Source organism: Oratosquilla oratoria, chromosome 21 (assembly GCF_046742065.1).
Source record: "Oratosquilla oratoria isolate Oo_2021 chromosome 21, ASM4674206v1, whole genome shotgun sequence".
Taxonomy (NCBI): Eukaryota; Metazoa; Arthropoda; class Malacostraca; order Stomatopoda; family Squillidae; genus Oratosquilla; species Oratosquilla oratoria.
In genome coordinates, this window is record NC_134797.1 from 49,564,958 (window position 1) to 49,590,048 (window position 25,091).

At 39.6% G+C, this 25,091-nt stretch overlaps 1 protein-coding gene across 2 annotated transcripts in view; it reads right to left on the bottom strand.

Annotated features, from left to right (window-relative positions):
• Window positions 1-302: 302 nt before the first annotated feature.
• LOC143036905 (nudC domain-containing protein 1) overlaps window positions 303-25,091 on the bottom strand; it is a 25,731-nt gene continuing 942 nt past the window's right edge. The window contains exons 1-10 of one of the 2 annotated variants that reach the window (XM_076204860.1): window positions 22,534-22,847; window positions 21,986-22,140; window positions 20,383-20,601; window positions 19,301-19,514; window positions 16,767-16,988; window positions 16,477-16,638; window positions 15,144-15,301; window positions 8,114-8,269; window positions 4,982-5,144; window positions 303-1,572 (exon numbers count right to left, since the gene is read on the bottom strand). In XM_076204860.1, coding sequence (XP_076060975.1) covers window positions 1,331-1,572; window positions 4,982-5,144; window positions 8,114-8,269; window positions 15,144-15,301; window positions 16,477-16,638; window positions 16,767-16,988; window positions 19,301-19,514; window positions 20,383-20,601; window positions 21,986-22,140; window positions 22,534-22,597 — 1,755 coding nt within the window. In that variant the 5' untranslated portion in view covers window positions 22,598-22,847 and the 3' untranslated portion in view covers window positions 303-1,330. Of the gene's footprint in view, window positions 1,573-4,981; window positions 5,145-8,113; window positions 8,270-15,143; window positions 15,302-16,476; window positions 16,639-16,766; window positions 16,989-19,300; window positions 19,515-20,382; window positions 20,602-21,985; window positions 22,141-22,533; window positions 22,848-25,091 lie in introns of those variants that run through there. The other variant, XM_076204859.1, reaches the window with a different exon arrangement.

Here is a 25,091-nt window from a genome sequence, read left to right on the forward strand (position 1 = left end):
AATCAGGTAGTTCTTCTCACCTACCTATGTATACATGTTTTCACTATCTCCACTATCAATCTAGAGGGAACCAACTCAAAAATTATTCTGTAATTTGTCGGATATTTAATGTCCATAACATGGGTTAACATTCTTTTCATATGTACTGGAAAGCAAACATGATTCTATCACATTCCTCTCAAAGAAACCTTTGTATTTTGCCAACCAGCCCAGTCAGTGTATTGGTTGTGAGTGGTGGCTTTGTGGAAGGATTTATGATGGACCAACTGGTTAGGACTAGTCTAGGGAAAAGAAACACCAAGGTCTTTTAACAAGATTTTCATATTAAAAACATGTATGGCCTCTATACAATTCAGAATAATAATTATTATTGCCTCAAGTTTTACTTACTGGAAACCCACAGCCCCATAGTAGCTGGCAGTGATCCTCAGGACCTCCCATGGATTTCTCTGGGAAAAAACACTGGGCTGTTGTGTGTGTTGCAATAGTGTGAGATGTTTCTATGTCACTGGCTCATGGCAGAAAGAAAGAAGAGGGAAGCTGCCAATGGTTGTCAACTCTCGAGTGATAGAAATCTTGGACCTGGTCTAGAGACTGAATGTCAGCCTCCTGGGGAAGCTCCAGATGGAGATGTGGATGTTCACAGGTTTTGAAGATAAGTGTCAAGAAGAAGATTCTTTCTGACACTCATCTCAGGATCACTACTTGCAGGTACCCGTCATTAGTCTCAACAATTCAAGCCAAATTGTATATGTAATACACGCTTAGCTCTGATATATAAATGATTTTACATACATCACATCACGCCCACAGGAATAAAAATATTTCCTGCACAAATTCTTCTGCATAATGGTAGATTTCTGCCATGTAACAATAAATCCATCAGTGTTAACACTTCATCTGAAGACAGTTTACCTCTTGCTAATCAGTTACTTGAGACACCCAACTATGTCTATCAATGTCATTACATATTCCAAAGATATTGTGCCAAATGCTAATTAATTTAACTCTGGTGATGGGGAGACCCAAGTTAAACTGACTCTCCACTGACCATGATCCTGCTCTGGCTAAAACTCATCCCAACAATGATTAGAATAGTGTAGCACTCCTTTTAAAACTAGCAGTCCACTGTATTACTGAAAAGATTAATATTTTACACCAACTCATTGACACTCATTTTCAGACTTGGAAATAGAAGTTTTGTGTTACAACACACTGTGGAGAGATAAACCATTCCACCCCTCCAAATTAACAGTACTACATAAAAAAACAATAAAGCACACAGATGGAGCAAACATAAAATTATGCAGTTCTGGCAGCAATACCCACATCACTGTTTATCTCTCAGGCAGAAACACATAATATTTTTTTTCGTAAGGACCATAAGGATATTAGATCCTGCGTGCAACCCCAGAATTTCATCCATGGATTTTGTGTCTAAAATTAGCTGCCGAGCCATTTGAGTAGTTCGCTTTCCTGTTTTGCGGTTTCTTAATTCACCACCAAATGTGTTTGATTGGAAAAATACATATATGTGACGTTTGACATCTGCAACAGCAACATAGGAATAATCTGAAATAGAGAAAAATAGAATTAATTCTATTTCAAATCAGTCAAAGTCCTACAACTAAAGAACATAAAAAGACTACTTCACAATATCCTGATTTCTTTTTAGTCATTCAAATATTAATTAGAAATTCTACTCGGGGGACTTGAGAAGATGAGAAAAGCAACAATGACAAAGAAGGATTTACCTGCCTTTTTAAAGCAGCAAGTGTCTAAATAATCAATAATTTAGCTTGACAGTTTCCTTCTTGCTATGTATGTATGCTAAGATAAGAGGGTGGAGGGGTGTGGAGTGTATTCAGGGATGGAATGGGTGGGAATGATTTTATGTCCTTTCCTTTTTGGCTACCTCCCTTGTAAGGGGGAAAAAGCCTTGGTATATGTATGTATGTGTATATATATACATATATACATACATATATATATATATATATATATATATATATATATATATATATACATATACATACACACACACACACACACACACCACAAGCATAGCTCCCCTTCCCGTAAAATACAAATAGGTAAATACATATATATACACATATATGTATGTATACATATATGTGTATATATATGTGTGTGTGTGTATATATGTATATACATGTATATATGTACAGTATATAGTATATATATATATATATATATATATATATATAAATATATATATATATATATATATATATATATATACATACACATGTATATACATTCACACATACATACCAAAGGCTTTTTCCCCCTTACAAGGTTGCCAAAAACAAAGGCATAAAAACCACTGCACCTATTCCATCCCCAACATACTTCACTCCCCTCCACCCTCTTCCCTGCCTCTTATCCTGGCACCTGGATGACAGGTCATCCCTGCATCTTGCTCACTGCTCTGGGTCAGAAGCAGTGTTGCACGACACAGCACATCCACAGCAAGGCTGCTTCATTAAATCAGCAACCTCCCTCTCCGTCCCCTCATGCAGAAAAGGAGAAGACAGGGAGAAATTCCTTCGGGCTGTGTCAATTTATTTTTCACACATACTCCCTCACCCTCCATCTCCCAGCCACTCCCCCTCATGCATCACAGCATTATCCACACACAACCATTCTCCATTCACCCATATCTTCTGTCCTTTCCTGGCCTTCCTCAACAGACATTGCCCTCTTTCCCAATGCCCATTTTACCCCATGCATCTATCTCATCTTACATTGCCCCCTCATGTTCACTCCTTCTATCTCTGCCTTCCACACCTTTTTACTAGTCTTTCTTCACTTATTCTTTCCATGTGTCCAAACCACCCCAATACTCTTTCATCAACCCGATCTCTGAACTCCCCTTTCCACCACCTCTCTCCTCCTCACCTCCTCATTTCTCACTCTATCCAGCCTAGTAACCCCTACTTGGTTTATTTGTTTATTTGGTGAATTTCCGAGGTCAGTCCTCACAGCCATAGTGATCTACCGCTGCTGCCAGACCTCCTGTCCCTCCTCACAAGGACTTCTCAGGCACCTCATCTCAAACACATTCAAACTGCTCCTCTCTTATGTTCCATGTTTCTGCCCCATACAGTGCTGTCGGCACAGTCACTCCTTCATACAATCTCCTCTTAGCATCCATTCCCAAATTTCTATTTCTCATAACACTTTTTAATCCCCCAAAGGCATTTACATTCTACCTCTACCTCCACTCCTCCCTTTCCCACCACATTCACACCTAAGTATCTAAAACTATCCACTTCCTCCAGTCTCTCTCCCTTAATACTCACTTCCAGTCTGCTGCCACTTTCTCCCATTGTACAGCTCATTAATTTACTTTTATCCACATTTATCTACAACTTCCTTCTTTTGCACACCTTCCCAAACTCTGTCACTAGCTTCCTCAATCCCTCCTCTGATCCTGCTACAAGCACAGTGTAATCTTCAAACAACAGCTGGCTTATCTCCCACTTTTCTCCCTTTTCTTTGAACATCTCCAATCCCTGACCCACTACCTTTGCATTTACCTCTTGCACCACCCCATCCATGTATAAATTGAACAGCTAAGGCAACATAACACATCCCTGACGAAATTCCACTTTTACCTCAAACCACTTGCTCTCTTCATTTCTAACCCTAACACACGCTCTACTACTCTCATAAAAACTCTTGACTGCTCTTACCAGCTTTCCTCCTATCCCATATATCTGCAATACCTCCCATAGTTCCTTCCTGTCTACCCTGTCATAACCCTTTTCCAGATCCATAAAAGCCCAAAAAACATCCTTACCTTTTCCTATACCTTTCTCACATATGTCTTACCACAAAAATATGATCTACCTAATCCCTACCAGTCCTAAACCCATACTGTTCCTCACCAATTACTCCCCCTGTTCCTCTCCTAATCCTCTCAATCAAGACCCTCCCATAAGCCTTCCCAACTACACTTAACAAGCTGATCCCTCTGAAACTACTACACTCACACTTGTCACCTTTTCCCTTTGTAAAGTGGAACTATACAGGCACTACTCCAGTTCTCCAGCACTCTAACCTCTCTTAAACATTAAATAACCTCACCAGCCAGTCAACCATCACTGTACCTCCTTTTTTCAGACATTCTGCATGACATCCATCCAACCCAAGTGCCTTACTTGCTCTCATCATGTGAACAACTACCTTCACTTCATCTTTCCTTATTTCTTCTCCATTTTTCTCACTCATCTCGATCATATTAGCACCACCTAAGATGAGAGGGAGGGTGGAGGGGTGTGGAGTGTATTCAGGGATGGAATGAGTGGGAATGATTTTATGCCTTTTCCTTTTTGGCTACCTCCCTTGTAAGGGGGAAAAAGCCTTGGTATATGTATGTATGTATCACAATCATTTCTTACCACTTCCCACTGCAACTACCTTCCCTTCCCTATCCTCTTTCACATTTAGTAACTCCCTAAAATACTCTGCCCACCTTCCTCTCACTGCCTTCTCTTCCATTATCATCTCTCCATTTGCACCTCTTACCTTTTCTTCTCTACTTGATTCGCCTCCTCTTCCTCTCATAATTTCTTTCCAAAACATTTATTATTTTCAAAAAATTTTGTTACACTCTTAGCCCATTTCACATTTGCTCTGAGACATTGTGGCAAGTTGAAGAAGGTGGAAAAAGAAGTCATGGGTCTAGTTCTGTGTTGCGAATTTATTCCTGACCGGTTTCACTCTACACTTCACCCCAGAGTCTAATTCTTCTGAAGAAGTGTAGAGCAAAACCAGTAAGGAATAAATTTGCAACTCGGAACTTGACCCATGACTTCTTTTTCCACCTTCCTCATATATATATATATATACACACACACAAACACATAATTTATATATATATTTATATATGAAAAATTATTTTTACTAATTCTGTTTTTTCTTGTCAGACCCAAATTCACAGTAAAATCCTTACCCGGAGCAGCACAGGTGAACTTGGCCATGGTCTTTGAAGCTTTGACATAGCCAAAGGCATGGAATGTGTTTATGTGGACAAATTTCTCCTTGTTCTGTGGCTGCCAAACTAATCCATCCACATCATGACGAAGGCAGAATGATCTGACTTTATCACCACTCCCCTGGAGATAAAAAAAAAAAATAAATAAATTTTGTTAAACTTTGGACACATGGAAAGAATGAGTGAAGAAAGATTACCAAAACAGATGTGGAAGGCACAGGTGGATGGAATGAACTCGAGGGGACATCAGAGGAGGAGATGGATGGATGGGATGATAGGGGCTGTGAGCAGGACAGGAATGACTGTTGAACATAGGAGTGAGAAGGCAGGGCACAGGGGTGTGTGGAGAATGGCTGTGTATGGATGATACTTTGATGTAGTCCAAAGTGATTTCTCCCTGTCTTCTCTATTTTCTGCATGAGGGGACAGAGGGGAGAGGTTTTTGCCAATTAAGGGGGTACGCGACACCTGGGGGGGGGGTGTGTGTGAATTTGGTCAAGCTATAGCATTTTTCAAAACTGTGTTCAAAATGTTTGTATACCATTTAGAAATAAATCCCAACAAATAATTTTCTAGCGGCGCGCAATGTAAATGTCTTGGGCGGGGGTTTAAATGGACGGAGTTAAAGGCGCAACCCACACTAGAGGGGGGCGTGCCACTTAGGACCTTCAGGCGCATCAAATAACGTTGAAATTCGATTGAATTTACGCTCGCCCAATGCTTCAACAGCCAGTATGAGGGTGGAGGGGAAGGGAGGAAGGTGGAGGGATAGCTCTTGCCAACTTAGAGCTCAGCTGGACGTCAGTTACCTACTAGCTTTGAAAGAAAAAGTACGCATGTCTCATGAGCTCTCCTGGCAATATATTACCTTAGCTAGTACATATTACTCATTAGTACAGTCATCATGGGTAGCAAAAAGAACATCTACAATGACAAAAAAAAAAAAAAAAAAAAAAAAAAAAAAAAAAAAAAAGAGTTAAAGATGGCAAACAGTCAAAGACGACTAGCCTAGACCTCACCACCTCTCACTCCACCACTGCCCTCACTTCCACCTCTCTCAACATATGTAGCTAGGTTCTACACCATCAAGTACTTTATTCATCTCGAATACAGCAAGAAAATTAGATATTAGTTATGAAACTGTACAGAGGGGAGATAAGAATGAATGTGAATTTATGATTGTGGAGAAGAGCAGTTTTTTTGCCATGGATAAATTAGCTTGTTAGATGCCAGTGTGGTGAGAAGATGTATGTTGAAGTGATAGGAGAATGTGGAATGGTGAAGACATTTCAGGCAGAATGAAAGTTGTGCTCTGAAAAGAGCAAATGGTGTACTTCACCAGGCGGTAGAAATTAAAGTTATGAAATACATAACAGAGTTGTGGAGGCCGGCTTACTCTGTGGGGATGTTGCAGTACAGAAAATGTGCATGGCAATGAACATGAAAATGATACATCACAAGACGTTTAGTAAACTTTGCCATCATATTATAGAGACCAGCATAAAGAAGTATGAGGAACTCTTGGAAAAAACAAGGGAACATGTACATGCAGCATTAGAAAAGGAAGACCCAACTTTACCAGAAGTAAAAATTACTATCGATGGTTCGTGGAGTAAGAGAGGATTCACTTCCAAAGGCACCCACTGCTGGTTAAAATAAACCTCTTTCCAATTATTTAGATACCCCGAAGACCCCCAGCAGTGAGGTTTCATATGAAGAAACCGACAAATGTGCAAAAAAGCAAATTATATGATGGTGCCGTCTGTGCGTCGCCACTACTGTGATATACTTATACTTTAGTTTTTCATTATTTAAAGTTCTTATAATTAAAATATGTTGATGATTTTTACTGTACTTATCCATTATATAATAAGAATTAAGCCATGAAAAAATCAGTCAAATTGGTGAAACTATAAGCAAGTTACAGTATATTCATATTTCAAGTCGCCATATCTCCGTTCGATATTTTTTTACTTTTTTTTAATCATAAAAAATCTAAAATACATCAGATTTAGATGAAACTTACAGGAAATATTACATTTAGTAACTGCTAGGGCTGGTCATTGGAATATTTTGAATAAAATGAAAGAGTTAGGAGTAATAATGGAAACAAGACAAAAAAAAATTAATTTTTCAAGATTTTTGCCGAACATTAAAATTGAAATGCCTGTATGCAAAAGTATAAAGGAAATTGTTCAATTACTCAATGACCGGCCCTAGGTGTGCCTACTGACTAATCATAGCCAAAATATAAAACAAATTGGTCCACGTATTATGATGCTGTGCACTTTTAAATGTTGCTACTGGTATATGTACATGTGTACATACATCATTCTGTTTCACCTAAAATGTAGGCAACATGGATACCTGTTTACCTGAGAAGTTTCAGCTCTTTACTCTAAATAGTTTAGAAAATGACCCCTAGGTGTCGCGTACCCCCTTAAGTGAGCAAATGGAATAAGAAAGCCAATGCACAAAAGCAGTAAAAGTCTGGAGTTCCCAAACTCCAAAAAAAAGACATCAAATGCTAAGCCACTTTCACTGGTGGTTCTATGAAATGACACTGAAGAGAATCACCTCCACACCACACATATCAAAAACTCATCACATCTTCACCTCTGATTGATAGTATGAAACTTATAATAACACACAGCAGCATGTTGGGATTGCCCACAAGGATAGAATAGCTGGTAAATTACTCCATAACAACAGTCTCCAACTGGTAGTACAGCCCTCAGAGGCAGTCTCCAAACTGAGCCAAAGATTTCTCTTTGTTAATTTCCATTATTTTTCCTCCACTTTTTTCCTATATGAAAAGATGACAACTAAAAACTGTTCCTCTACTCCTTCTACAAAGAATATATCTTCCCTGAGTGACCAGCAGACTTGCATGGAGGCCATTGGAGGTTACTTGAAAGCAATAGGTCTTCTGATAGAGACCATGGGCAACATACTGATTAATTCTACAAAGAGACAAATCCACACTAACACAGTACAGTCAACAGTCCAAAGTTTTGTCTCAGAGATCTGCACATCATTCTCTGGAACTGTAAAAGTATGTAAAATAAAATATGTCAAGTTTAACCATACCTGCATATTAAAAAGATGTTGAGTTCCTCCTAGATTTGAAAACAGAGCTAATTCGTGCTTGTTCCCATCAAACTGGAAAAGGACCAAGTCTTCGCTGGCCTCATCACATGCTTCAAGTTCCCCTGGGTTGTATGCTGGCTGACTTGGATCTGTGTTCTGATGACAACAATAAGTATGATGACTTGCAAATTCATCAGTTCTGCTCAAGAACAATAAAATTACCATGCAATATAAATGATTTACATTGGGGTCTTGCAATTTGATGAGTGGTTTTTGAGGCATCAAAATTATATTTGTTGAAATTAGGGGAGACATGTCCCCCCCTACTGACCCCCCCAAAAAAAATAAAAAATAAAAAAATAAATAAAAATAAAAAAAAATAAATAAAAATATATAAATAAAAATAATGTTTTTACTGATGCCATTTCATTACAAGCCTTTATATTCAAGATGTTGAATGTATAATACAATAATACTAATTGTACATGCTAAAGAACACATGTACTTATATATCAGAAGCCACAAAATTCCTGCTGTGGTGAAGTGTGAATGTCAAATTTGTAAGATTAGGTGTTGAATTAAGATTTAGGGGTAGGAATTTATTGGGTCACATCTGTGAATTGTCAAAATGTGGGTCATTGAACTGCAGGACCACAGTGTCTATGCCAAATGAGAGTATGAAAAAAAAAAAAAAAAAAAAAAAAAAAAAAAAAAAAAAAAAAAAAAAAAAAAAAAAAAAAAAAAAAAAAAAAAAAAAAAAAAAAAAAAGGGTCATCCCTTCCCCCTTCCCACTGCCCGGGTAAAAAGTAAGACAACACATTCACAACAGGGCCAGTCACTTCATTTATTTACATGGGAACCTTACCTCCTCATCCCCTAAAGCGAAAAATAGGGAGGACAGGGAAAAGTCCCTTTGGGATGCATCAAATTATTGCCCGTTCACAGCCATTCCCCACTTACACTTATCCCCTACCATCTCCTTTCTTTGCTCAATAGACATTCCACTTTTGTTTAAAGGCCCCTTGCTAATCTTTCCTCACTCATTCTTTCTATGTGCCCTAACCATCCCAATAATCTTTCATCAGTTGTCTCTGCCAGCTCCCTTTCTACCCCTGATTTCCACCTCATTTCTCACTCTATCCATCCTCATAACCCCCATCATACTTTATCTCAAACACATTTATATTTCTCCTTTCTATCTGTCTCTACTTATATCCCAAGGGAGGTAACCAAGTCAAAGAAACACACCCACTCCCATCCACTCCACTCCTATCCACCGCCCTTGTTTCACTCGTATCTTAGCTCCTCATGGATGAAGGGTTATTCCTATCTCCTGCCCACTGCCCAGGCCAGAGGCAATGCAGCAAGACACAGCACATCCAAAGCAGGGCTGCTTCACTTACACAGTGACCCTCCCTCACATTCCCCTAATGTGGAAAATACAGAAGACAAGGAGAAATCCCTTCAGACTGTGTCAAAATATCATCCATACACAACCATCCTTCACTCAACCATATCCCCTGCCTTCTCCTTTCTTTGTTCAACAGACATTTCTCAAAGCCCCTCCATTCATACAACTCATCCTCAGTCATCCCCTCAAGTTCACTTCATCAATCTCTGCTTTCCACACCTTTTTTGCTAGTCTTCTTTACTCATTCTTTCCATGTGTCCAAACCATCCCAATAATCTTTCATCATCCATATCTGCCAGCCTCCTTTCCACTCTTGCTCTCCTCCTCACCCTCTTGTTTCTCACTCTATCCAACCTAGTGATCCCTACCATACTTCTAAGACATTTCATCTCAAACACATTTCAACTTTTCCTCTTTGCCTCTCAAAAATCCAAGTCTCTGCCCCATATAGTGTCGTAGGCACAACCACCCCTTCATATAAGTTTCTCTTTGCATCCATTCCCAAATCCCTATTTCTCATTACACTCTTCAAACCCCCATGACATTTACTTGTTTCTCTCAAACTACAGTTTACCTCCACCATCACTCCTTCATTTCCTGCCACATGCAACTCCAAATACTTAAAAACTGATCAGTTTCTCCAGCCTTTCTTCTTTAAGATTTCCAACTTACATCTCATCAAATTGCTTTTATTCACATTTACCTTCAACTTTCTCCTATTGCATATCTTCTGTCATTAACTTTCTCAATCCCTCCTCTGAGCCTGCCACAAATGCAGTGTTGTCCTCAAACAACAACTGGCTCACATCCCATTTTTCTCCACTACCTCTAACCATCTCCAATCCCCTACCCACACATATAACTCCCATACCACCCCATCCATGTAGACATTGAACAGCCATGGGCAACATGATACAGACCAGATACAGCCCCACATATGCCTCAAACCATTTGCCTTCTCCATTTCCAATCCTAACACAAGCTCTACTACTCTCATAAAAACACTTGACTGCCCTTAACAGCTTCTCACCAATCTCATGTATCTGCAATACCTCCCACACTGCTTTCCTATCTACCCTGTCATAAGCCTTCTCCAAATCCATAGAGGCCCTAAGCCTTCTCACAAATCTGCCTTACCACAAAAATTTGATCCACACATCCTCTACCTGTTCTGCACCCAAATTGCTCCTCACCAATTACTCCCTCTGTTCCTCTCCTAATCCTCTCAATTAAGACCCTCCTATAAACCTTTCCAAATGCACTCAACAAATTGATCCTTCTAAAACTACTACAATTATATTTGTCCCCTTTTTTCTTTGTAAAGTGGAACTATATAGGTACTCCTTCAGTCCTCCCAAACTCTCCCCTCCTATAGTCACACATTAAACAACCTTACTAGCCAGTCTGCTATTACAGTACCTCCCTTTTTCAGACACACCCATCCAACTCAGACGACAAAAATGTTATTTCAAGAACTGTCTAGTTTCTGCAACCGGGATTTATTGATAATGGGTGATTTCAATTTTACTGACATTGATTGGATGACCCTTGAACATGGCCATATAGGTAGTCGCTTGATTGATTTTCTTGGTGACAATTACTTAATTCAGCATGTAAAAGAGCCCACAAGATATGGAAATTTACTCGATTTATTGATCACTAGCCGCGAAAGCATGGTAACTGATGTAGAAGTCGGTGAATCTGTTGCAAATAGCGATCACAACTTAGTCAGATTCAAACTCCTAAACAATTTTAGAATAGATACTTGTGCTTCTAAAATACCCGATTTCAGTAAAGCTCAGTTCATAGAACTACGTCAGGAGCTTCAGCTTACAGATTGGGAGGCAAAATTAAACGAAAGGCCTGTAGATCAGATGTGGGAAATATTTCAAAATACGCTCACTAAGATGATTCAAACTTACATTCCTTTTAAGGACAGACGTCCCCCAAATCAGGCTCGCCCAAAGTGGCTCTACAAAGAAACTGAAAAAAGTATTGCTAAAAAGAGACAGGCTTATAAGAAATATAAGTGCTCGGGTGCATCTAATGACTATGAAAGTTATGTATCAATACAGAGAGATTTAAAAAAGACAATAAGAAAAAGAAAACGACAATACGAAATGAACATCGCTGATAAATCCAGAGAATCCCAAAGAATTCTATAGTTACATTAGAGATAAAAAGGTTGTTAGGAATCACATTGGTCCACTATTATCTGCTGACGGTCAACTTGAATATTCAAATGAAGGAATGTGTAATATCTTAAACAATTATTTTAGCTCGGTATTCGTAAACGAAACACCTCAAAGTGAATTCCAAACTGAAACCTGTGAAAAATCTGGGGTAAACTTACTCACTACGGTAAATATAACAAAAGAAAAAATTAAAAGGTGTATAGACAAACTCAAAGTTAATAAAACACCAGGGCCTGACGGTTGGCATCCAAGAATCTTAAAGGAAATAAAAAATGAGATTGTTGTTCCATTAGAAATTATTTTCAAGAAATCCATCATATCCGGAGATGTCCCAAGAGAATGGAAGCTAGCTAACGTTACTCCCATATTCAAAAAAGGTGACAAAAAGAAACCAAATAACTATAGGCCTATAAGTTTGACTTCGATCGTAGGAAAAATAATGGAAACTATCATCAGAGATGATATCGAATATCATTTAGAAAGTAACCGTTTGATAAATGATAGCCAGCATGGTTTCAGACGGAAACATTCTTGCGTGACTAACTTACTCGAATTCTACAACACAGTTATCTCGAATTATGACAAAAGAAACAATATAGATTTAATATATCTAGACTTTGCAAAAGCTTTTGATACCGTCCCACACGAAAGACTACTTACTAAATTAGCTTTGCATGGAATAAGTGGCAGCCTATTAGGTTGGACTAGTAATTGGTTGAAAGGTCAAAAACAGAGAGTTGTTTTAAATGGAAAAACTTCTGGATGGAAAAGTGTTGCAAGTGGAGTTCCTCAGGGTTCCGTTCTTGGGCCACTTCTATTCATAGTATATATAAATGATATAGACCATGGACTAAAATCTACTGTTTCCAAATTTGCTGATGATACAAAACTGTGCGGAGTGGCAAATGATCACTCAAACCAATTAGATATTCAAGAAGATTTAGATCAATTACAGCAATGGTCTGAAAAGTGGCTAATGAAATTTAACACAAGTAAATGCAAGGTAATGCACATAGGTAAAAATAACAGTAAGTACGATTACAAGTTATTTGGAAATTCGTTAACAAAAGTGGATAGTGAAAAAGATCTCGGCGTAATTATCAGTAACGACCTCAAATCATCCAAGCAGTGTATTTCAGCCTCTGAGAAAGCAAATAAGATTCTGGGATTGATTGCGCGATCTTTTGATTTCAAAAGTCCATCACTCATTAACAAGCTATATAAATCGTTAGTTCGTCCACATTTGGAATATGCTGTTTCCGTATGGTCACCGAATCTCATTAAAGACATTGACAGACTGGAAAAAGTACAACGGCGAGCCACAAAACTGATTCCAAATATCAAAAATAAATCATACGAAAATCGACTTAAGCACATGAATCTGTTTTCCCTAAAAAAGCGTAGACTCAGAGGTGACTTGATACAGGTCTTTAAGATTTTAAAGGGAATTGACAACATCAAAAGTGACCAAATTTTCACATTGAATGAGAATCAGACAAGAAACAATGGTCTCAAACTGTCCGGAAATAGATTCAATTTGGAAGTAGGTAGAAACAACTTTGCCAACCGTGTAGTTAATGAATGGAATAAACTTCCTGCACAGGTAGTGCAATGTAGTTCAGTTCGAAGCTTTAAGGATCATTTAGATAAATACCTAAGTAAGATGCTGTAATGATTATAATTTATTTTATATTATTTGTTTTTGTTTTGTTATAATTTGTCTGTCTGATTTTCATTTATTATTAGTTATATGTCAATTTTTAATCATTTACTATTTGCCTGTTTGTTTGTTATTCAACTATACCTATGCATTTATTTGTTATTTTTACATTATTATAGTTTTAATTTATTATTTTTTGCATCCGACCTAGATATGGATCAAAAGGTCTCCTGTCGGCATGCTCCGCCTTTGTAATCCTTTGTAATCCTTAACAGCTCTAATCATTTCCAAAGCTCCTTGTTTCATCCTTTCTTATCTCTCTTTTATTTTGTCCTCCCATCACCATCATTTTCTTAGTACCTCTCACTGACAATCAATTCTTCACTATCCTCCACCACATTCAACAGCTCTCTAAAATACTCTACCCTTTTTCCCATTACTGCCTTCACTTCCATTAACATCTGTCCATCTGCACTTTACCTTTACCTCCCTGCCTCCTCTTACTCTCTTAACCTCCTTCCAAAGCATTTTTTATTCTTTTCAGTTTTCTGTCATATGCCTATGCCATTTTAAATCTGCTCCCCTCTTTGCCTCCTTTATCTTATATTTTGTTTCTTTTCTTTTTTCCTTGTACCTCTCATATACTTCTAAAGTCCTACTTTTCAACCAATCTCTAAATACTCGCTTCTTCTACTACCGTCTTTAATTCGTCATCCCACCACTCACTACCATTCCTCCTATTCCCTCTCATCCTCCTCGTTCCACATACCAATTTTGCACACCTTATCACTTCCTCCTTGAAACACACCCATTCCTTTTCCACTCCCACCTCCACTCTATCCTTCACTTCTCCATTTCTGCCTCTCTTAAATTCCAAGTCTCTGCCCTATTGTTCATAGCCACAATCACCCCTTCATATAATTTTCTCTTTGCATCCATTCCCAGATGCCTATTTCTCATGATATTTTTCAAACCCCCATGACATTTACTTGCTTCCCTTACTCTCCAGTTTACCTCCACCCCCACTCCTCCATTTCCTGTCATGCAACACTAAACACTAAAACTATCCACTTCTTACTGCATCTCTCCTCTAAGATTTACTTCCAACTTACTATCACCCTCTCCCCTAGTACATCTCATCACTTTGACATTTACCTTCAAATTTCTTAAAAAAAAAAAAATAATAAAAAATAAAAAAAATAAAAAAAAATCCTTTCAACTTCTTCAATACCATGGAATTCAAACTTTAACAGAAAATTACTCACATGAGATATACTTGACCCTTGATCTACAAAGTCTCAATTCAAGGAATTTCAGATGCAAGGGACTTCATATTCAAAATGTTTCCTGCATGAAACTTGATTGACTAATTGATTCGGTTTAATGTAACAAAACCCCCCCTTATCAGAAGGCTAGGGTGGTGCCCCTTACAGAGGACTTTGTATTGTGGAATTTAATAAACAATGCCCTTGGTTCCACTTGCATGGTTTGAACCACCATTACTTTGACTCTTCCAGCAAGCATCCAAACTTGAATTTCTTAATATGAAGTTCCTTAAACCTGAAATCCCTTATAACAAAAATCTTTGTCCCTGTCTCTCTTGTGGAAGACCCATGTCCTTAAAGTAAAACTAGGGTCAAGTGTACTTTAAAATTTTTGTTCTGAGCAGGACATGAAAATATTTAACATAGGGGTGACCCATGGATTGTAAAGGCTATTAAAATTTCTCCTTTTTTACTTTAAACATTATGCTTCATCACCCACCATTTGTGTAGTGGTTGTCAGATGCTCTAGCAGCTTATGTGCTTCCTCTACATCCTTAGGGTCTAACACCTCTTCTCCCTCTGCATTACCATTTTCCAGAAGAGTTGTCCATCGTAACTTTGAACTTTTAGTCAAAATAACTTCCAACTTCCCATCCACTAGTAATCATAAAGAAAAGAAAGGGCACATATAATACAGATATTAGAGTTTCAAGTACAGTGGGGTCTCTATATGTGAATATAATCCATATCATAACACTGTTCCTAAGTGAATTGTTCAATACATGTGGGACCAAAGACGGGTATCTGCTTGAGGTGGTCCTGCAAGATGGACAGCAAAGAAAATCATCTCCCTACTGCCCATTTTCAAAACTTGTCAATACCCTCCATTTGCAGGGTCAGCCCTAAAGATATGACATTTGGTTTCCAGATGGAGACCAAGATGCCTATCAACACACTCTGTATTACTTCCACCTTTTTACATGTGGAGAGCTGGTAACCAGTGACAGACCACCTACTCCTACCATTTCCAGTGTGGCAACATGCCACTACTAGTGTCCCCTTAATGCGCATAGCATTTTTGTGACATAAAAATTACTATGATTAACAAACCATTGTATGTGTCCATAATTATCATTTATATTTGTAAAATAAGAGTGTTGCCACAATATGATAGCACTTGTAAGAAGAAAGCATGCAAATGTAATATGATTATATAATTTTACCCCAGTCAGCAACACTCTCACCTCCACCCGAGGGCGCATCCCTGAGAGACTAGCTACTTGGTCTCTAGACTTACCCCAAGATCTTTATCAGTTTGCAATATTTTTCTTTCATTTCTTCACTTTAGGAGATCTGACACTAAGTTAATGCTCCCCTCTTCCTCCTCCTACAACCTGGTGACAGAAACTGACCCACACAAATAATATAATGACAATTGTCTTATGTTTCTTCCCACAGAGGTCTATGGAGGGTCTGAGGAACACTGCTGGCTACTGTGTTGTTGCTCAGTTGCCAAAACCCAAAGTAACAATTATCACTATCAGCTTATGACATTATAAACAAAGCACATCTATGAGAAAAGACATAAAAAAAAAAAAAAAAAAAAAAAAAAAAAAAAAACACGAGGTGCACAGCTAAAGCTGTCAACTTTGCCTTGTGCACTTGGGCTGCTGGGGCAGGCAACAGTTGCAGCTGGAATTTTGAAGAGGAGTGCAGGATTCAAACCCACAACTAAGCAAAAGCGAGATCACCATGCTTCGAATTATGCCACCAGTGCACTAATAAGCATGGAAAGGCCACAATGAAATAGAAACAGAATACTGAAACCTTACTCAAGGTCCATGTTGATTCATCAGGGCAAATGCTGTGAAGAAGTTGCCCCTCCAGGAAGACTTCATCTTTAACCTTCACCTTCACGCTGTTCACTGCTATTTTGACTTCTATCAGACCCTTACTTACATCTTTTTCAACCTTGAAACAAACTGAAATATCATCTGAAAAGAATGCATCATTAACAGTTATATTTCAGCATTAGTGAATGTCTTTCTTAAAAAATGACCAAGAATATTCATTATTCTACACAGAGTTCATTGTTTTTAACAACAAAATGGAAATGCTTTACCATCCATCTGTGAGAACACAAATCTGGGAGGTTTTTTTTCTGCCTCTTCCGCTTTAGAGGCTTTGGGTTCTGTCTTTACAACTGGGCACACGGAGTCATAAACGAAGTAATAGTTACGAGGACTGATGAGAATAATGTGCTTTGCCATCTGGTCAAAAGCACAATACTCAAGAGCGCCTCTTCCAGCCAACCGCCTTTCCCTGGTAACTTCCCACGTAGCACCTGTAACAAGTAAACACAGGTTAAAAAATACAAAGAATAAGAAAACTCACTGATATAACGATAAGAATAATTTATGTGTATCTTTTAATAATGTGTGAGAAAAATTTGGTGCAACCCGAAGGGGTTTCTCCCCATCTTTGCTGCATGAGGGGACAGAGAGGGGGGGTCACCTATATAATGAAGCGGCCTTGCTGTGGATGTGCTGTGTCTTGGGACACTCCCTCTGACCCAGGGCAGTGGACAAGATGGAGGGATGACCCATCATCCAGGAGGTGTCAAGATAAGAGGGAGGGTAGAGGGTGGAGGGTATTGGAGTGTATTAGAGATGGAATGGGTGGGAATGGTTTTTATGCCTTTATTTTTTGGCTACCTCCCTTGTAAGGGGGAAAAAAGCCTTTGGTATATGTATGTACATACATACATACATATACCAAGGCTTTTTCCCCCTTACAAGGGAGGTAGCCAAAAAGGGAAAGGCATCAAATCATTTCCACCCATTCCATCCCTGAATACACTCCACACCCCTCCACCCTCCCTCTTATCTTAGCACCTCCTGGATGACGGGTCATCCCTGCACCTTGTCCACTGCCCTGGGTCAGAAGCAGTGTCGCAAGACACAGCACATCCACAGCAAGGCCGTTTCATTAAATCGGCGACCCCCCCCTCTCTGTCCCCCCATTGCATAAAAGGAGAGGACAGGGAGAAATCCCTTCGGGCTGCGTCAAATTTTGCTCACACATACTACCTCACCCCCCACACCCCTGCCCATTCCACCTCATGCAATCACAACATCATCCATATACAACCCTTCTCCATTCACCCCTGTCTTCTGTCCTCTCCCGACCTTCCTCAACAGACATTCTCCTCTTCCCCAAAGCCCCCTGTATGTATCTTTTAATAATTAATCTTTACCTACCTATTGAGGAAAGGAGAGATATAGGAGAGGAATGTCCTCACCTTTTTCAAAGACATCAAACTCATCCTTTCCACCCATTCCCACTTAAACCAAGTGAAAACTGCACCTCATATTTTTCCCAGCAATGTGTAAATTATATATTTTTTGACACAGCCAGAAGGGATTTCTCTCCGTCTTCTCTTTTTCTGCATGAGGGGACGGAGGGGGGTGGGTTACTGATTAAGTGAAGCAGCCTTGCTGTGAATGTACTGTGTCTTGCTATATTGCTTCTGACCCAGGGCAGTGGGCGGGTTACAGGGATGACATGTTGTCCAAGAGCAGATAAGAAGAAAGTGGGGAAAGTATGGTAGATGGGAGTGGAATAGGTGGAAGTGGGTACATGCCTTTGACTTGGCTACCTCTCTGGTAAGGGGGAAAAAGTTCTTGGTAAATAAAATTGAACAGAATAGTTATCTAAATTAGTACACATATTTCCATTTTTTTACACTGTAAATACAAATGACACAAACTGTCTAAAATAACTTTTGACACCAAAGCACACTATACACAACTGTAAAACATTCAATATAATCAAAAATACTGTTGTCACTATTCAAAAGAGCACTGTAGTATTGAGAGAATTTTTAGGTGTTGACTTTCCAAAGCTTGGATTATTTTCACCACACCATGATAGATGAATGGGTGGGGGGATGGGGGGTGAGGTAGTATGTGTGAGCAAATTTTGACGCAGCCCGAAGGGATTTCTCCCCGTCTTCTCCTTTTATGCATGGGGGGACGGAGAGGGGGGGGTCGCCGATTTAATGAAGCAGCCTTGCTGTGGATGTGCTGTGTCTTGCGACACTGCTTCTGACCCAGGGCAGTGGACAAGGTGCAGGGATGACCCATCATCCAGGAGGTGCTAAGATGAGAGGGAGGGTGGAGGGGTGTGGAATGTATTCAGGGGTGGAATGGGTGGGAATGATTTTATGCCTTTTCCTTTTTGGCTACCTCCCTTGTATGGGGGAAAAAGCGTTGGTATATGTATGTATGATGGATGATGGAAAACATAAACAAAAAAGTGATGGCAAGGATTCTTCTTTGCTGTTTCATTCATACAGGAACTTCCTGTTAGAGGAAGTTCTTGTGTGACCACAACATTACAGCCATGTAGACTCTTTTCAATCCTCCACATTTAAATTCTCCATCTTCCAACTCATGTATACATACAGCCTTATCAAGAACTGGGCAGTAGTTGGGAGACGGGGATGAACCTTCATGCATGAAGAGCTAAGATGAAAGGAAAACAAATGGATGGTAGATGGGAGTAGGATAGGTGGGTGTCAGTGCATGGCTTAGCAGGTTACCTCCCTTATATGGGTGAAGAAGCCTTTGATATATAGATAGGTCAAGAACTCACCGTTGAAACTAATGGTGAGCCACTGGACAATCTGCAACAGCACGATTTCTGAATTCTCCAGGCTTGGGTGCACAAGGACATGTCTCTCATCTTCTGTGAAATGTTTAGGAGTCACAACTGCCTGCAGAAGAATATCCAGCTGTCTTGTATGGCCATCTTGCTGATGCATGACTTCAGTAATTACACCATTTCCAAGTTGTTCTTCAAAAGCTACCTGAATAAAGAATGGTGTGAAGTTTAGCCATTTTATGGACCATGCAGTAATATTCAAAAGACTTGACTAAAAAATCAGTACATACACATATACTGCATATACCATACGGCCCTTTCCCCAACCTGCCAGTTTATTTTCCAATCCCTGCATTGCTTTCACCCTTACCTACCCATTTTCCACTGACCATACTTCTTAAGGATGTCGGTACACTAAAATTTTTTCTTTTTGACAAAATTTGTTGAAAATATGTGGAAAAATAATTTCAAGTATGCACAATATATTGCTGAACTAAGAATATCATACGGCATCATTTACTAATTCTAATTAATTTTCTAAAAAAAAGTATCTCAAGTGGGCAATGTCCCTATCTAAAGTGACATGGCATAAGACTAGCTTTCTATTCGACATTTACATTTGATGTTTTTCTTATATGTATATAATTTTTGAAGGTTCTTCCTTATTTCCCCCAAATCCCACATCTCCATTCCATACAGTGCTTTGAGCAAAACCATTCCTTTATACAAATCCCTCTTTGAGTTCATCCACAGACATCTATTTTGAATTACACATTTCACTTCCCCCAAACATTAAATTACTTTCCTTATTCTATACTTTTACCTTCCACTTCCATGCCAAATGTGGCCCCCAAATACTTGAAGCTTTCCACTTCCTCTAGCCTCTCACCCTTTAAACTTACCTCCAACCCTCCAGCACCATCACTTGTACATCTCATTACCTTACTTTAGCCCACATTTTCTGAGCTTTTCTTCTCTAAAGAAAAAAGGAGAGAGAGAGAATAAATGGGGAGTGACCAATTGAGTATAGCTATTTTCCTGTTCATTGCAATTAGGTAAATGCATTAACTAACCAGCCAAGACTGCGACTGTGTACGATCCTTTGTTTCCAAAATACTAAGCATGCCCTGCCCATTGGACACAACAGCAAGGTCTTCTGTCGGGAATGCTAGAGAAAGGGTGTACACTCTGGTGGAACTGCTTGTCTCATTGTTGCTTTGCAAGGAGGCAGTTTCACTCAGGTCCTGCATATCTGCTTGCCATACAACTTCCCCACTGCCCAATCTTGAATCCTGAAAACAAGAATATCAATTAATGGTCTGAGAAAGCTCTAATTTCTGGGATCAATGATGAGTACCTTCTCAAGGTGGTTCTGTGGGACAGATACCATAGGGAAGAATCTCCCTGCTATCTGTTTTCAAGTCATATCGACACCCTTAACTCTATCCAGAGGTGCTGCTTTGGTCAATCATTAATCCATTATCCTGGTTCTCCATTGCATGAGCTCCCTGGCTTCCAGGATAATGGACGTGACCACCAGCTCAGTATAAATCACTCAATGAAAAGATTTTTGTGGAACTGTCTGGAGTAGGTAAATGTAGGACACTAATGTAATGTGCTCTGTATCTTTGTGTAGTGGTTGCATCTAGGATAGTTTGTGCCCATTACCAGGCCATTTCCATACTGGCACTGTTTTAGTGTGGGGTGGTAACCTAAACATAGGCATGTCAGTGTTATTCTTTCTTGTCTTGGACATGATCTGTCTGATGGTTCAATTTCTGGAGGAATGCAGTGTAGTATAGAATTTAGTGATCTATCTAGGAGTGTTTGTTTTGTATGTGTGTGTTTATGTTTTTACAGATTTTTTTGTTAATATTTTCTTATCTAGAGTAAAGGGGGCAAGTGTTATGAGAAATTGGAATCTGAGGATTAACATGATGAGAAGGTTGTATGGAGTGAATATGCCCATGGCACTATATGAAATGGAGACTTCAATCTGAAGAGGACAGAAAGGAACAGCCTACATGTGTTTGAAATGAAGTGTTGAGAAATATCATATGTGTTACATGGATGGATGTAGTGTGAAATATGTAGGTGAGACAGAGAGCAGAGCTGGGGAGCTGACTGATAGGGTAGATCAAAGAGTGTCGTGATGGTTTGGGCACATAGAAAGAACAGGTGAGGAAAGATTGACAAAAAGAATGTGGAAACCCAAAGTGGGTGACATGTACTTGTAAAGAAGACCAAGAGGGATGTGCATGGATGGGGTAAAAGGGGCATTGGATGAAAAAAGGATGTGTCTGGAAGGAAAGAGATGAAGAAAAGATGTGACTCAAAGGGATATTTTTCTTGTCTGTTCTGTAAATTTCTCCAGAGGATGTAGTTGGGGGGGGGGTTGTTTGTCACTACATAATGATGCAATGGAGGAAATTCAGCTCCAGCTGTCAAGCCCTGCAATGGAAGCATCATCTTGCTGCACTGGCTTTGACCCAAACAGTGTGGTCAATGAACAGTCTAATCTTAAAATCTGAGTGAAGCATATACCAATTTCTTCACATAAAATACTGTTATCTTACACTCTACATAAGACTATTACAGTACTGCCCTTCTAAAGTTACATTATAATTCACCAGACAGAAAATAAAATAAAAGAATAACAAGAGCATGATTACTTACATCACCATATGCATACTTGAGAACATGTCCACGTCCATTAAAGAGATATGCTGCATTAGAGTTGAATGGATCTGATATCAGATGGTTGTGCAAAGCCCTCAGTCGCATGCTCAGGTAGTATCCTGGCTCACTCACATCTTCACATGAATATACATCTGAAAAGTACAATAACATGAAGAAATTAACCCCACTTTTGATAAAAAAAAAATGAAGATGTATTAACTAAATCATAACCATAACTATCTTACAGGCCTTGTAAATGCTAGAAGATTTTGAATAACTGATGTGCAAGCACTGGCATGAACTGAATCTCATACAGTCTAGCTCTCAATTGAATGAAACCATGAGTGTGCTACATTGCTGAAGGGTTTAGCAAGAGGCAACTCATTGAAAAACACCTGTATATTTAGTGAAAAAAACATAAATTACTACCACACAGCAGCAAATATAGAGCTGGAGTCACAGGCCTAACTAAGGCATCATCCAGAACTTCTCTATATAAGTGCACAATTCAATGGTTACAATTAAAATCCAGTTGTAGGCCTCACCTCCAGCTTTCACCTGTAGATGAGGCAATGCAGTACTGTCTGCTGTCTGGCAATCCAGTACCATTCCCTCTGACTGGAAAGAGAGTCTGGTTGTCCCTATCTGGAAGGGGAAAGGGGACCGGTAGGACTGCAACAACTACCATGACATTATACTGTATACTGCTCAGTGTGCCAAGTAAGGTGCTTGCACATCTACTGCTGACACAGGTTCATTCACATCTGCTGAAGTTTCAGAGGCCTGAACAGTCCAAGTTTATATTAGATAAGTCATCAACTCATCAGATTCTAGCACTTCATATTCTTGTGGAGCACTGATGTGAGTTTCAACTGGGGTTTCTTGCAGCTTATCTTGATCTCAAGGTGCTTGACTCAGTACTTTGTGGAATGCTCTGGAATCTTCTGCAGATCTGTAGGATTCCTGCAACGATTACTGACTTGATATCTGGCATATACTCTGGAACAAAGAGTGCTGTAAAGTATGGAGGAGGCATGTCTAGCAACTTTCCTGTTAATTGATGAGTGAAGCAAGGGTGTGTCCTCACCCCAACACTTTTCAACACCTGGATGTTGTTGTGTTGTTGCGGAGTATCTACTGGCAACACAAAGGTCACTGACCTTGTGTTTGCTGATGATGCTGTCCTTTATAAGGAGTAGTTGGAGACCCTGGTTGCACCCCTCGAGTCACAGCACAGGGAAGCAAGCCCACTTAGAGTTCAGGTCTCCTGGACCAAGGCATTAGGAGTTCTGGGGGCTTACTGGATGACAAGATTCAGTCAGTCCATGTATGTGGTGAGGACATTGAGATCTTGGAAAACTTTACATACCTTGGAAGTGTAATGCATAACAGTGGTGGGTCATGGGATGAAGTACTTTAAAGGATTGGCATTGCCCATGGAGTTATAGACACTCAACCAGTGCCACACACACTCAAAATTGGTACCATAAAACCAATCTTTGAGGGAGGTAGAAAGGGTTTGGCAATAAACTATAGACCAGCAGAGCCAACATCACACATAATAAAGATAACTGAAAGACCAATTCCATGTAAAATTGTAAGCTACACAGAAGACATAAGAGCATTCAATGATGGACAGTATGGCTTCAGAAAAGGATGTTCCTGTCTTTCACAGCTGATGACTTTCTATGAGAAAGTGCTACAGGACATTCAAGACAAAGAAAACACTGATGTCATATATCTTGACCTCACCATAACTTTCGATAAAGTGGACCATGGAATTCTCCTTCACAAAATAAAAGCTCTCAGGATATGTGAAAAACTATGACAATGGCTACATAGTTTCCTTTCCAACAAAAAACAACAAATAACTGTGGAAGGGGAGCTATCATACGCCAGCAGTTTTGTTAGTGGAGTCTCTCAGGGCTCGGTGCTGGGTCCCCTGTTCTTCCTGATCATGATAGGGAACATAAATCAGGACCTGGAGCATTCCACTGCTACATCTTTCACTGGTGACACTAGAAAATCTGCTTACAACAAGATGTGCAGTTACTATAATAAGACCTGGACAGGATACTGAAGTGGAGTGAGACAAACAACATGGCCCTCAACAGGAAGAAGTTTGAGCTCATACAGTACAAGAATCTAGAAAACCTCACATACTTGACAGAACACATTTGTGGCCACAAAGCTGTTTTGGCTAAAGAAGTGGTAAAACACTTGGGGGTGAATATGAGCAAAGATGCCACTTTCTCATGCCACATCACAAAAAAAATAGGGAAAGCAAGGCAGCTATCAACTTGGATCCTATGGACTTTCCACACAAGAATCCATAATAAATCTATGGAAATTATTGGTACTACCCCACCTTGAATACTGATGCCACCTCTGGTCCTAACACAAAAGTTCAGAAATAGTAGAGCTGGAAGGCCCACAGTGATTTCTCACAAGCAAGATCCAAAGGATACAACAACTTAGCTACTGGGAAATACTTGAAAAGCTACATCTGTACTCCCTCCAGCAGCATAGAGAAAGGTACATCATCATCTATACCTGGGAAGATTTTAGAAAACATGGTCCCTAATGTCAACATCAAGGAAAAGAACTACATAACAGGATGACAGCTCTGATATGTCAGGATCACCCCTGGAACATCCCAACGAACTAGGACCTTGACACACCACAGTTTCACCTACAGTGGAACACGACTCTTCAACTGCATCCCAGGAAATCTCAGGAACCTGAGTGGTGTATCACCTGATACCATCAAACACCACCTGGATACATGGTAATGGTTGGCAAAGATCCCATACCAACCACATCAGGATACCCAAGCTCCAACTCCAACAGCTTCCTACACTGGACCATGCAGGGAAGACAGCTGGCCAGTGTCAGTGGAGAATAGGAGATCTATCTCAGCAGCATCAATAACGGACGGAATAACACTTAAAAACTTTAATCAAGAATATGATAGGTACCCCCAAATCCACGCGCGGCGCCACTGTCGATCATGTGTTGTTTTCATGGCCAAATGTTGCGGCCCACTAGCTTTTGTTTAGTTCAATTCGAATGCTTCCCGCGCTTTGCGCATGCGCAAGATATT